The sequence below is a fragment of the Diceros bicornis genome, chromosome 27 (assembly GCF_020826845.1).
Source record: "Diceros bicornis minor isolate mBicDic1 chromosome 27, mDicBic1.mat.cur, whole genome shotgun sequence".
NCBI lineage: Eukaryota > Metazoa > Chordata > Mammalia > Perissodactyla > Rhinocerotidae > Diceros > Diceros bicornis.
This window is the reverse complement of record NC_080766.1, coordinates 37,850,026-37,863,439: the sequence shown is the minus strand read 5'-3', so window position 1 is coordinate 37,863,439 and position 13,414 is coordinate 37,850,026. Positions and strand designations below refer to the sequence as shown.

Genomic DNA, 13,414 nt, shown 5'->3' with positions numbered 1-13,414 from the left:
GCAACAATAGGTTTAACCAGTCTTCTGTTGATAGACATTTAGGCTGTTTCTAATTTTTCACTACTATAAAAGAGGCTGCCATATGTCCCCTGCATACAACTGTTGAGCTTTTGTGAAATTATTTCCTTAGAATAAATGCCTAGACCCTGAATTGCTAAGCCAAGGCATCTACTCATTTCTAAATTGTGATACCTACTGTCACCCTGCCCTCCAGAAAGACTTTGCCAGTTTACATGTCCGATAATAAACACAAGTTCTCAATTCCACTGTCTCTTCCAACACACACACTCCACATACTGTTTTTGTCGTTTATTTTTAATTTTGCCAACTTTGGGGTAAAATATGTTCTTATATTTGCACTGCTTTTACTTTGCCATGGTTGAACGGTCTTTCCATATGCTTTTTAGCTCTGTGTATTTCTTCTCTTATAAACTCATTCATTTCCTTTGATGATTTTTTCTATGGGGGTATTGATTGCTTTTGTAAATCAGGGTTATATATGTTATGTGTTGCAAATATTTTTCCTGGTTTGTTTTCTTACTTTTTTTACAAACGTTTAAAATTTTCCTGTTGACAAAAATACCAGTCTTTTAAAATAGTTTCTGGATTTCTATCATGCTTAGAAAGGCTTTCTCAACTTTTAGAATTATAAAAATACTCACATCTACTCCTTCTGGAGTTTTTATATTTTCTTGCATTTAAATCCTTAATCCACTTGGAATTTATTCTGATGTAAAGAATAAGGAAGAGACTTATCACTTTTCTTCCCAGTGGGCATACGGCTGTCCCCACAGCATGGGCAAAATAATGCCCCTTTTGTCTGCCCCCTGAGATGCCAGCCCCACATGGCTTCCTGCCCTGGCCTTCTCCTCCTTCTCCTCACATCTCTCAGCCCCTCGTCTTCTGACTTCTTCATGTAACTGTTTTCCAGTATCCCGTCTTCTATCTTCTCTTCTTACTCTGCTCAGTCTCCCCAGGAACTTTCATCCATCCCCATAGTTACAACTTCCACTCGTCTGCACTGACAACCTCCAAATCTGGAACCTCGTCCAGGTCACTGTTCAGCCCCACACACCTGATTTCCCACAGGACAGCTCACCTGGGTGTCTGCAGACACTTGAAACTGAACCAGCCCAAACCGCCCTCATCCTCGGCCCCATGTCTCAACCATCCTGCCATCCCTCTCTGCAGTCACTAATCTCCAGATTACTTTAGTTCTGCTTCTTATTCGACCCCAAATCCATTGGGGATCCATCCTCTTCATCTTCACAGCTACTCCCTAATTCAGCGCCTAGCCATTTCTCCTTCTTACTGGCATCCCTCTAACCCAGAATTCAGCAAACTACTCCCCAGTGATTCAAATCCAGCCTTCAGCCTCTTCTTGTACTGCCCACGAGCTGAGAATAATTTTACATTTTCAAAGGGTTGTTTCAAAGGGTTTCAAACAGAGACCTACGTTGCCTGCAAAGCCTAAAATATTTACTATCAGCCCTTTACAGAAAAAATTTGCCGAGCCTTGCCTCTAATCTATACAGCACTTGTCCCTCCAGTGGTCTCAGACCCACAGGCATTCTGCGTGCCCACTGTTCCTCCCCCCACCAGGACCCATAGGGTTTAGTTATGATTTTCTTAGATTCAGGTAAAGCAAATGTCTGTTTCTAAGTTGCCAGATATATGGGATGGGACATCTTCAGATCAAGTACTTTATAATTATCTAGTTCCTTGTGTGCTAAATTCCATAAACCACACGCCAGAAGAGTTTCAATATTCTGTTTGAAAATACATTTTTTTCTTTCTGATTATAAAAGTAATATAAATGCATTCTAGAAAATTTGGAAAAATCAGAACGTTTAAAAGGAAAATAAGCCCCATAAGCACCCCCACCCAGAATGACCCTAACATCTGCATGCATTTCCTTCCAATCTTTGATCTTGCGCATGCTTTTGAGATTTATCCTGTTTTTCTGTTAGGTTATCCCCATGACATTAAAAATTCTCGAAGTACACTTTGAACATTTTCTTAGATACTGGTGATTTCACCCATAAAATTCACATACAATTTGAAATGCAAGAATTTCTCATCAGGAGAACATGTATACTGTCCAGGGCCACCATGGCAGCCTTCCCCCCACAAGCTCTGCACCCAAAATTTGACAACATGATTCCAGTGACTCAGGGACCAAGCCCCTTCCAGCCTGTGGCTTTGTCACCTGTTATTATCTCTTTCAGGTTAAACTTCAACACCAGGCTATTTTGTACTTTCGCTAGTTTTATGTAAATTGATCATCTCTCTAAAAGAGAAAGAAAAAAGAAACCATATAGGAAGAAAAAATACAGACCCACATTTACTTTTTCACACAGACCCACATTTACTCAAAGCCAATATCCAAAAAAGCAACTAGAGTCAAGTAAATCAAGATCCTCGGCGCCGCTCCTCCCACCCTCTTACACGCTGCACAGGGCTTCACAGTTACCAGAGAGTTCCTCTACATGATCTCTGGTCCAGCCACGTGTACGATGCTGGAGGACCAGAGCGACGCTGGAGGGATCTGACCCCTTGGCCGACGCGCATGCGCATGGTGGGGAGTTCCAGGGCAAAGTACCCAGCGGGCTTGCGGGCCGCGGGGGTCGAGGGTGGTGAGAGCCGTTTGTGCTACCGGCTTGCAGGAACGTGGGGAGGAATATCTGCTTTCCCACCCGCAGCTGCAGCTCGCCCTGCTGAGCAGCTCAAAATGCTCTTGCAAATGCAATTCAGATCACCCCCTCAGATTCACACCTGGGAAAGAAGAAGCGTTAAGAGGCATCATTAACACTCCCTCTGTATTTCCCCAGCACGTATTTGCATTCGTGCGGACGTGGTGCAGAGGCGTGCTCACAGCCCAGACCTGGATGGCCCCCTCTCCCTCCTCAGATCCTCCCTGCCATTGCTCTGGATACAGCTTCGAGGGTCCGCCCCTCTTCTGCCGACGCCACACCCACCCCCTCCTCCTCACAGGCCTCGCCCCTCCTGCCCCCTGGGCCTCCTATCTTAGTCTCTTCTACTCTCCTGGTACTCTCACATGTCATTGGCTGTTTTGGTTTCTCTGAACTCTGTGCCTGTTCCCAACCTATCTCTCTTAAGATGGACCAGCCTTATCTCCCCATTTTAGAGGAGGAGAAATTCTCCTCCACCCTCTTTGGTATCTGGCTGGGCCTAAGAATTAAACTGACATGGGATGGATTAACAGGAGAAAAACATACAAATTTTATTGAATTTATTCATGTACACGGGAGCCTTCACAAGAGAATGAAGACCTGAATAAGTGACCAGAGCAGGAAGCTTTTATACCATTTAGACAGAGAAATAATAAATTTGTGAAGAATTGGCAAGACAAAGGGGTTTGGGCTATGGGTAGTAGAGGTGAAGTGACTAGGAAGATATGGATTAGTTTAATGAGATTTTTTATACAGCCTTTTCTGCCCTAAATTCCCTGTCTCTGCTGATAAGGATGCCTTCTACCCTCCCGGTACAGGGAGGGTACCTTTCACCTGGGAGATTTATCTCCTGCTTTCAGGACAAAGGAGGGTCAGAGTGTCCTTCTTGCACCAGCTGTTTCTTAAGTACCTTTAATTCAAAATAATCCATATGCCAAAGTGGTATATTTGGGGTGACTTATTCTGAGCCCCTTCCCCATCTTCCCATGGATGTACATTGCCTGCACCATTGCCTCACCTGCAGGAGCATCTCTGAGGCCACCTTCCCACCACACTCCCAAGAAGGTTTGGCTTTCTTTGTTTGCTTTCATTTTTGTTTGTATTTAAAAGGCACTGAAGTAGCATAGGTATTTACATTTTCCCCCAACACCAAACACAGGCATTCCATTACCCACATGCTCTTTCATTATAGACACTAAACTCAACATTCCATCTTCACTCTCCTCCTCTCTCCCTGCTCTTTCCCACACCAGTCCCCCCGATAATGCTTCTATCTGCTTATCCGTGTCAGTATGGCTGTCCATAACATTAGAGATAAGGCTTAATTAGATAACAGACACAAAGTACATGATGGCTCAAACGCAATTACTTTTTTTCTTATTTCTAGTTGGATAGCCACTCTCTGCCACCAGCTGAGGACTCAGACCCCTCCACCTCGTGACTCCATCATCCCCCGTAGAAGGGACAAGGGCATAGGAGGGGGCACATCAACTATCGAAGGCCTTGGCCCAGAAGGGCACACCCACTCTAGATGGGCCAGGACTCAGCACGTGGCCGCCCCCAATGCAAAGGAGGCCAGGAAATGTGGTTCAGTCCTGAGCTAGAAAAAGGGAAAAAAACGATTTGGAGGATCAACTGGCAGGCTCCCAAGGGCTGCCCAGAGCACTTAACTCTACCTGCTCATCAACCGTTCAAACAGGTTCTTCCAGCTCAGGACAAACACCTAGAGCTGGAAGGTTACAGCTGAGCCAGAAAAGGCGGAAGGCAGCTTCAAACTGGGGGATGGGAGTGGGTGTAGATTTCCTCCACGACATTTTAAAGTATGAAATATCCCTGAAGACTGTGAAAAAGCAGCTAATCTGACAAACTTTCTTCCACTGAAGGACTCAAAGAGACAAGGGCTCAGGGTGGCTTTGCGCAGTCGAAGCGTTTACCACCTTGGTCAAGGCAAGACCATAGACCAGGTCTGCGGACAAGGCCTCCCCAGCCTGGCAGGGTTTGAGCCCAGAGTTTGTCCTCCATGAAGTCATATTTAGAGACACCCACTCAGAGCAAAATTAGTTGTGTGAGCTCAAATGTGACCACTCTAGGCCAAAAATATCCCACCTTGTAGAGGGTGCTGGAAATGGGCAGGGACATCGCCTTTGACTTCCATCCAGATACTCCACCCACTTCCATCTTGTCCCAACCTCAGCTGCTTCTCTTTGACTCCTGTGCTGGCATCTGTCCTAAAAAGAAGAAGGGGAAAACAGCAAAGTTTCTCATTTACAAATGAAGGGCTATAGAGGGCTGTGATCTAAAAGTCAAAGGTATCAAACCAAACAGCAGACTCTGCAGAGCAGACGCCGTCTCTTCCTCGTGCTGAAATATAAGAACGGATCTATGGGATTGACTTTTAAGGGAACTAACCAACCATGAGCAAGGTTAATGCATAAGTTAAGTTGGTACCACTCAAGTCCCATCCCCAGCTATTTCTTATTCAGATAAATGTTTTCTCAACAGACTGAATTTCTCCATTAACCAAGGGAAAAGCATAGTTACCACAGAAGAAATGCATGGCAGAGTCAAAGGACACAGAATGAAAGCCTGGGAAAGAAATCTTATAAAGCTTGTAGAAAGCTTTAAAATTATTGGCTGAACAAGTAATTTCATACAGTGGTGTATATGTGTTTAAAAGCAGTATCAGTTCCAAATTTCCCTTTGCACTCAGATTGTAGGAGAGTTTTCCTAAAGCATCGTGAACTAATGATTGCACCAATGCGTTAATCATGAAGGCCATCAGAGAGAAATCAACCACAAGCCAAAACTACAGATGTTACATGGTGAAGCACAAACCAAATCAAACGTGTAAGCACATAGAAAGAGAGAGAACATTTCCCCACAAGTTTATTTTTTTAACCTTGGCATTGAATCAGCCAATAGGGTATAATGTATGCATACTTACCAACAAAAACCAGAATTTTTTTTTTAAACTTTGGAATTTGATTGACAATTTACAGACCTCGCTCAAAATTTTTGCCCCAGATATAAGAAGAGTAGCAAAAGAACAATTTATTACAAAGGGATATTTATTTATTTATCATGTATGTGCCTTCACTTAACCTTATGACAATCCTACGTATTGGGTATCGTGAACACTATTTTGTAAATGTGGAAACTGAGGCCCAATGAATTCGAATAGTGTATTTGTCTACTCGGCTGCCATAACAGAATACCACAGACAGGGGGGCTTAAATAATAGAAATCTATTTTCTCACAGTTCTGGGAGCTGGAAGTTTAAGGTCAAGGTGCCAGCAGGGTTGGTTTCTGGTGACCTTGGTTGGTCTGGAAGACCTTTCTTCCTGGCTTGCAGATGGCTGCCTTCTCACTGTGTCCTCACATGGCCTTTTCTGTGTGCACACCCCTGGTGTCTCTTCCTATGCTTATAGGGACACTAGTTCTGTTGCATTAGGGCCCCACGCTTATGACCTCATTTAACCTTAATTACCTCCTTAAAGGCCCTATCTCCAAATATAGTCACATTGGGGTTGGGGCTTCAACATATGGATTTTGGGGAGGATACAATTCAGTCTATAACATGTAGCTTGTCCAAGAGCCCACAATAAATAAGTGGTAGAATCAAGACTGTCTGAATCCACTTTTCTTTATCCAGACTGCACTGCCTCTCCAGTGCCATGGCATGTCAGATAAAGAGGGGACACATCTTGCTGTGAGAGCTGCCTCTTAGAACTTGCCAGCAGGGAAACAATCTACTGCTTACAGCAGTAAGCTCTGTCCTGGTGGGAAGGGTGGTGAAGTACTTACACAATCTAGATGGAAGAGCACAGGAGTCCAAGTCAACTAGAGGCCTGTCCAGATGACAACAAATAAAAATGGCTTCATCTACTCTGTTAATAGCTACATATTTGGTATTTGGTTTCACTACCATATACCAACCACACATAGTACGGTTTCCATGATCCCCAAAGAGCCAGCATTTCATTTGGTTTTTCTTTTCTTTTCTCCAAACCACCAGCTAACGTCCTGGAGGGCGACTCCATGGATCAGGATGTTGAGAGCCCTGTGGCCATTCACCAGCCAAAGTTGCCTAAGCAGGCCAGGGACGACCTGCCAAGACACATCAGCCGAGACCGGACCAAAAGGAAAATCCAGAGGTACGTGCGGAAAGATGGAAAGTGCAACGTCCATCATGGCAATGTGAGGGAGACCTACCGATACCTGACTGATATCTTCACCACCTTAGTAGACCTCAAGTGGAGATTCAACTTGTTGATATTCGTCATGGTTTACACAGTGACGTGGCTCTTTTTTGGGATGATCTGGTGGCTAATCGCATACATCCGAGGAGACATGGACCACATAGAGGACCCCTCATGGACTCCCTGCGTCACCAACCTCAATGGGTTCGTCTCTGCTTTTTTATTCTCAATAGAGACAGAAACCACCATTGGTTATGGCTACCGGGTCATCACGGACAAGTGCCCAGAGGGAATTATTCTTCTCTTAATCCAGTCTGTGTTGGGGTCCATTGTCAACGCATTCATGGTAGGATGCATGTTTGTAAAAATATCGCAACCCAAGAAGAGGGCAGAGACCCTGGTTTTTTCTACCCACGCAGTGATCTCCATGCGAGATGGGAAACTGTGCCTGATGTTCCGAGTAGGGGATCTTAGGAATTCCCACATTGTGGAAGCTTCCATAAGAGCCAAGTTGATCAAATCCAAACAGACTTCGGAGGGGGAGTTCATCCCCTTGAACCAGACGGATATCAATGTAGGCTATTATACCGGGGATGACCGTCTGTTTCTGGTGTCACCACTCATCATCAGCCACGAAATTAACCAACAGAGTCCTTTCTGGGAGATCTCCAAAGCCCAGCTGCCCAAAGAGGAACTGGAAATTGTGGTCATCCTAGAAGGAATGGTGGAAGCTACAGGTAAGGCATGCTCCATCCTGGGATATCTGTGGGATCAATGCTCATTTTAAACTGGGACTGATGTTCTTATTTCTGTCAAAATATGGAAAACTGAGCCTCACTCACTATTAACAACATCCCCTTGCTTCATGAAATAGTATGTCTATGTGTCCTATAACCTTAAGTATATCTATCAAGAAGTCTAACCATTTAGCTTTTTAAAAGCTCTTTGAAAATTAAAATAAACAGTTATTCAAAACAACACATATTTTAAATTTCCACATATTTACTTAAATTAAAATTTCATCTGTGTCTAAAGCACCTCTTAAATAGCTCTAAAACATCACTTAGTTTAATACTTGAGGTTATTTATTGCCAAGCCAGGAGGAAGAAGTTAAGCCTTTCAAAGGAAGCCTGACAAATTGCTTTAATAAAAATGCGATTTCATGCCTCCTTTGGGAGGCATTTGCAAGACCCATAGCATTGGTGTTTCTGTTATATCAAGTGAGTGCTTGGTGTCTCTCTCCATACTCTACCTGCTGAACCACAAGTAGGCATAATACTGTAGACCCAGTAAATAGCAGGAAAGAAAAAAAATTGAAGATCCATTCATCAAAATCCTGTTGACCCTTCTGCTGTTAATGGCTAATCATTGGTGTGTTTTAGGGAAGATGATCTGTTCTCAGAATAGAGAAATGGTCTGTTTTTATTGAAGTCTTCACTCATATCTGAACTTGACATGTGTTATACATCCCAAAAGCAAAGCAGGTTCTGCCCATGTTAATCTGTAACATTCCACAAAGCAGAGCCATAAACTCTGACTTAAGCTAACAATAGCGCCCCACAGGAGAAGTATAAACTAGAACACTAATTCATTAATTTCTTTACTGTTCTTCTGAGTTATTAATATTAGCCTTGGATCCTCTTTAGTTATACAATCTGCCCTTCTGTGCTTTGAAGTCTTCAACTTGAGGCTCAGGGTTGCTTTATGTCATCCGAAAATGCATGGTCAACAGCCTGGCCCCAAATTCTTCATCAACCCATAACCTGACCCCAGTCATCCTTTCAAATGAAAGTCATTGGTCCCATGTCTCTATGTCCAACAGGAAGGTTATAACCTCTAATAGATTTCTCTTATGGTGGTGGAAACTTCTGCAAAAGCTTTTTTAAATGCAGCAAACAATGAAAATGTGAGCAAAAGGCTCTGCATGGTGCTCAATGATATGAGTATGCTCCCTTCCAGAGAACAAAAGGAATATGGACCTAATTCAAAAATGGCTTTAAAGAATAAAAAAATAATTATTGTGAAATTCTAAACAGGTACTGCACATGTGAACAGGGTTGCCTGTACCTTGAGCCTGACTTTTGAGTGTACTCGTGAGGCAATAGTTGTGTGAGTGGGAGGGAGAAGAGAGAGGATGAGGGAGGGTTAGAGGAGGAGGAACAATTCAAACAGGGAGCCCTGTCATTTTCCCACAGACTGGAAACTTCTCCCACCTCGGCTGAGCACAGGGACTCTGGATCCCTCTAGTGGTGGCCACTGAGGTACAGCCTCTGGCAGCATAAACTGACCATTCGTGACATGGTTTTAATATTAGATTTCTCACTGTAAACTCTCCCAGTAGGACATGAGGGAGGGCAATGGACCAGCCTTGTTATCATTGGGTCTTTGAGCTGAAGAAGCAAAAGCCACTGGAGATGTACCCTCTGGTTACCGGTGTTAATCTGAGCTTCAAATTGCAGCAGCTTCATGTTCCCTCAAAGGAAAGCCTAAACTCAAAAAATAAATGAACGCAGAGTTAAGAGAATTATCTTTGTGATGTCCCTGAGTCAGAATTCTCCCTGGGGCAGAACCTGTCTTTCTGATGACAGCTTGTAATGAGTGAGCCTTTCCGAAAAGAGGAACATTGTTTTCTTGGTAATTAACAGTGAGACTTGCCTCTGAGCATTCCGCGGCCTTTCTACCACTTTCTTGGAGAAAACTGGGTAGTTGCCAGCAAAAAGAATCAAAACACTTACCCTTGTTCCTGGGAAAATGCAACCACTATTAATTTCTTAAAAAAAAAAAAAAAGTTTTCTGATTTCTGGAAAGTGGAGGGAGGAGTGTTCTAGAAAGTTCTGGGTTTGTCTAGAAGCTGGACATGTCTTGAGCCTTTCCTGATGAGATTCATGCAATTTAGTACTTCCAGCATATCTGATCTCTTAAGCAGTATGCTTTTTTGTTCTCAATGAAAAGCACAATTGGGATTTATAGGCATTAAACAGGCCCTTGGGCGGGGTGGGGGGTGGGGAGGAAATGCTTCACTGAGCCAAAGCCACAGGAAAAAAATAAAAGTGGACTGAATGCACATTAAGGAAAACAAATTCACAAGGATCTTGTTATTCATTGTAGAGCTACATGGGAAATCAGGAGCCATGGAAACAGCAAGCTGACACAAAATGGCTTCCACTTTACTCATCCCTTCTTTCAAAAATGTCTTAGTTGACCTTAAACTATTATCAGTGATCTCACTTAGTGGACCTCTTTCAAGGATGAGCCCCATGCAGCCATCTCGACACAGTGCCCTCTTCCTGTCATGCATGTTGTGGGCACACAGTGATCCTACATGGTGTTTTCTCGAGATCTGAGCTATCCTGCAGTAGGCTGGCCGCTGGGGTCCTTCAGTCTACTGGGTGCTCATGAACAGCACAGGCCAGTTGGTGCTCTGTTGATACACTATATTCCAATGCCAGCTGTACCACTGCAAGCCTGCTTTGTCACATCAGTCAGAGTCAGGCTCATTTCTAGAAAAAGAAAGTAAGCTCCTTGAAGGCAGGATGTGAGTCTTGCCCACCTTTGATGCCTGGCCCCAGTCCTTCACTCAATGAGTTCTCTAGTCTCATAAAAAACAGACTCACACCCACAAAAGACAGACCCACATCCTTGGTGGATGGCTTCTCTCTGGTCCTGCCCAGCGTCAGAGGGATGTGCACGGTGACCTCTCAAGAACCCTCCAGTCATGTGATTCTATTTTTGAAAATGAATCAAACCTGGAAAATTCTGACACCAGCCACTCAGACATCTGGGAACTGGCCATGTCTCATCCTGCAAATATATTTTTAAAGGGGGCCCTTTATGTTCCTGACACATGGGCAATTTTGAGATAGTGATGTTTACAGAAGGGTTCATAGCTACGTAAACAAACATGCTCAGCAGCTGTGGCAAATGTGCATTAAAATAGTAAAGCATTCATAGAGACTGTTATTTATAGAGGGCAAATTGGCCTAGAGGCTAGATGACAGCTACACAGAGCTGGGACCATTGCCAGCCAGCTCCTCACCATAGCCTTTCTGATTGATGAACTTCCATATTTACCCCCAGTGATTATGCAACTATGACAAGCAGCCCTTTCTAACACCTCAGCAAATGTGCCTCATTAGGATGAATCCCCACTAAGCCTTTTTTTTTTTTTTTTACATTTTTTATTATGGAAACTATAAAACTTATACAAGAGTAAACTAAATAGTATAATTAACTCCCATGTACCCATCATTCAATTTCTATAATTGTCAATTCACAGCCCAACTTGTTCCATGTCACCACTCACTAACTTGCCCCTAGCATCATATCATTTTATCTAAAAATATTTCATTATATGTCCTTAAAAGATAAGGACTCTTTTAAAAACATAACTACAACATTGTTATGACACCTAAAATAATTAATGATCATTTCTTAAGATCCAATATCTACTAACTGTTCCAACTTCCAGTTGTCTCATAAACGTCTCTTGTAATTTTTTTTAAATCTGCTTGTTTGAATCAGGACCCAAACGAGGTTAATATGCTGTGATTGGTTGAGATCTCTTTTAAGTCTCTTAATGTATGAGTTCTCCTTCTGTCTCTGTGTTTTGGTTTTTTTCTTTCAAGTTTTCCCTAAAGAAGAGAACTTGTGAAAGATTTAAATATTGCATAGAAAACTGGGGAAAATGGAGGATGGGAGGAAGCCAACTTAGTGAAGATATGTTAGACAATACTTTATAGAGGAAGCAGGGCTGACTCTCCAAGACTCGTGTCTGTGGGTTACCAAGAAGGAGGAGGAGTATACACCAGACCGGAAGTAGATGAGGTCAAACCGTCCTTCACCAGAGGAAAGCTGAGTTCCATTTCTAGAATGACGTTATTCACCTGAGGAGAGTTTAGTCGCATAAGTCACATCACAGATCACAGGATTTTTGAGTTGAAAGGAGTCTTTGTCCAACCTTTACTTTACAGATGAGGAAATGGAGGCCCAGCAATACTAGTTTCTTGGCTCAAGTCAAATAACCACTGGCAGAGCAGGAACTTGAAACCCAAGACCACTGATGATGTCATCCAGCCTCCAAGTTCAATGCTCTTTGTGTCATGAATTCTGTTGGTTCCTGAGGATTCTGTGGAGAAATGCACCCAAAAAAAGACGACTGGTGTTTAATGTGCAGACAGGATCTCTTCCCTTTTCTCCCACCATTAGTTCCTCTTTTTCTTTAAGGTTTCTATGTTGGTCTCCAATGTTGTCAATTCATTTTAAAATTCTTTATGCATTCACGTGAATTTTTAACAACCATATATTAAAATGAGACGAGCCACAAAACAGTTCTGAAATCAAAATGAATTAAGCGTCGTCTACAAGAATACCCCTGGAAGAATATAATGTTCTGTCAGATCTGATTTCCAAGTACCATTTTTTTGCTGTAATCAAAATGCCACTTCACTATAATAAGGCAGAATATGAGATCACAGCGTTTGAAAAGGTGACATTTCTTATAAGATGGTTGAGGGTTAGTATTACAGTACTCTTAAGCTGTTTCTAGTAATGATCTTTCGTAGCCATTACATTTTTGAAATCTTATTTTCTCCTTTTGAAAGTTACTGCTAATCCCTTCATTAGCAAGCTGTTATCTCTGGATTTACCATTTTTCTCTTAAGAGTTATAACTCCAACTACCTGGCCTGAGAAAAGAGTCCATTGATGAGATCTGAAGTGCTAAGAACTTGAGTGAAGATCTCCTGGTAAATCTCTATGAGGAGTAATAGAAAAAAATTCAAAAACAAGTGAATTTGTTTTTCCTAGATAGAAATCTACCGTTCATCAACATCAAAAAATCCAAATTTTCTTTCTTCTTTAAGCTTTAGGTTCAAGAGATTTATTCAGGGCTTCCTTCCAAAAAATCCACCTCAATATAATATACCCCAGCAGTGTCACTGACTGGATAAAAACTGACACCTGCTCCCAAAATATGGCAAACTTTTTGTGATCCTCAGCAATTTGGGGACACTGTGTTCTGGTTCAGCAAATGTCCTAACAATCTGAAGCTGGGTGCTGTAAAGCACACACATAGTTTTAAACTTTTCCACCACCCTCTAAAAGGAAGAGTACTGTAACTCTGTTAAACGTTTCCCATAATTTAGGAGACACTCAGAATCCCATAATTTAGAAGGCAGTGCTTCGAGGTCACCATATATATTGTGGTTGAAAAGACAAAATACTGAATAATTATAAAATTTTCATTATTACGACACCAGTACCAGAAAATTCATTGTTCTTCCTTCTCCAAATAGGCCATAAGGAGCTACTAAAATAGATGTTCAGTAGAAGGCAGTGATGGTTACACAATATATACAAATTAGAATTCAAACCCGAGAGAAAAATTGGACTAGCATCTAAAAGTTAGCTCTGACTCAAACTCTAAAGTCAATACTCATATTGGGAAGAAATTGCACCATTGAAATTAAGAGATGCGTGTCAAAGAGTGGGAAACCTCTAATTAGTGTATCCTTAAATAAATATA

At 42.4% G+C, this 13,414-nt stretch overlaps 1 protein-coding gene across 1 annotated transcript in view; it reads left to right on the top strand.

Moving 5' to 3' along the window:
* Nucleotides 1–13,414, top strand: part of KCNJ6 (potassium inwardly rectifying channel subfamily J member 6) — a 264,226-nt gene that overhangs the window by 174,030 nt on the left and 76,782 nt on the right. Inside the window, exon 3 of the mRNA XM_058523101.1 lies at nucleotides 6,709–7,629. Coding sequence (XP_058379084.1) covers nucleotides 6,709–7,629 — 921 coding nt within the window. The remainder of the gene's footprint in view (nucleotides 1–6,708; nucleotides 7,630–13,414) is intronic.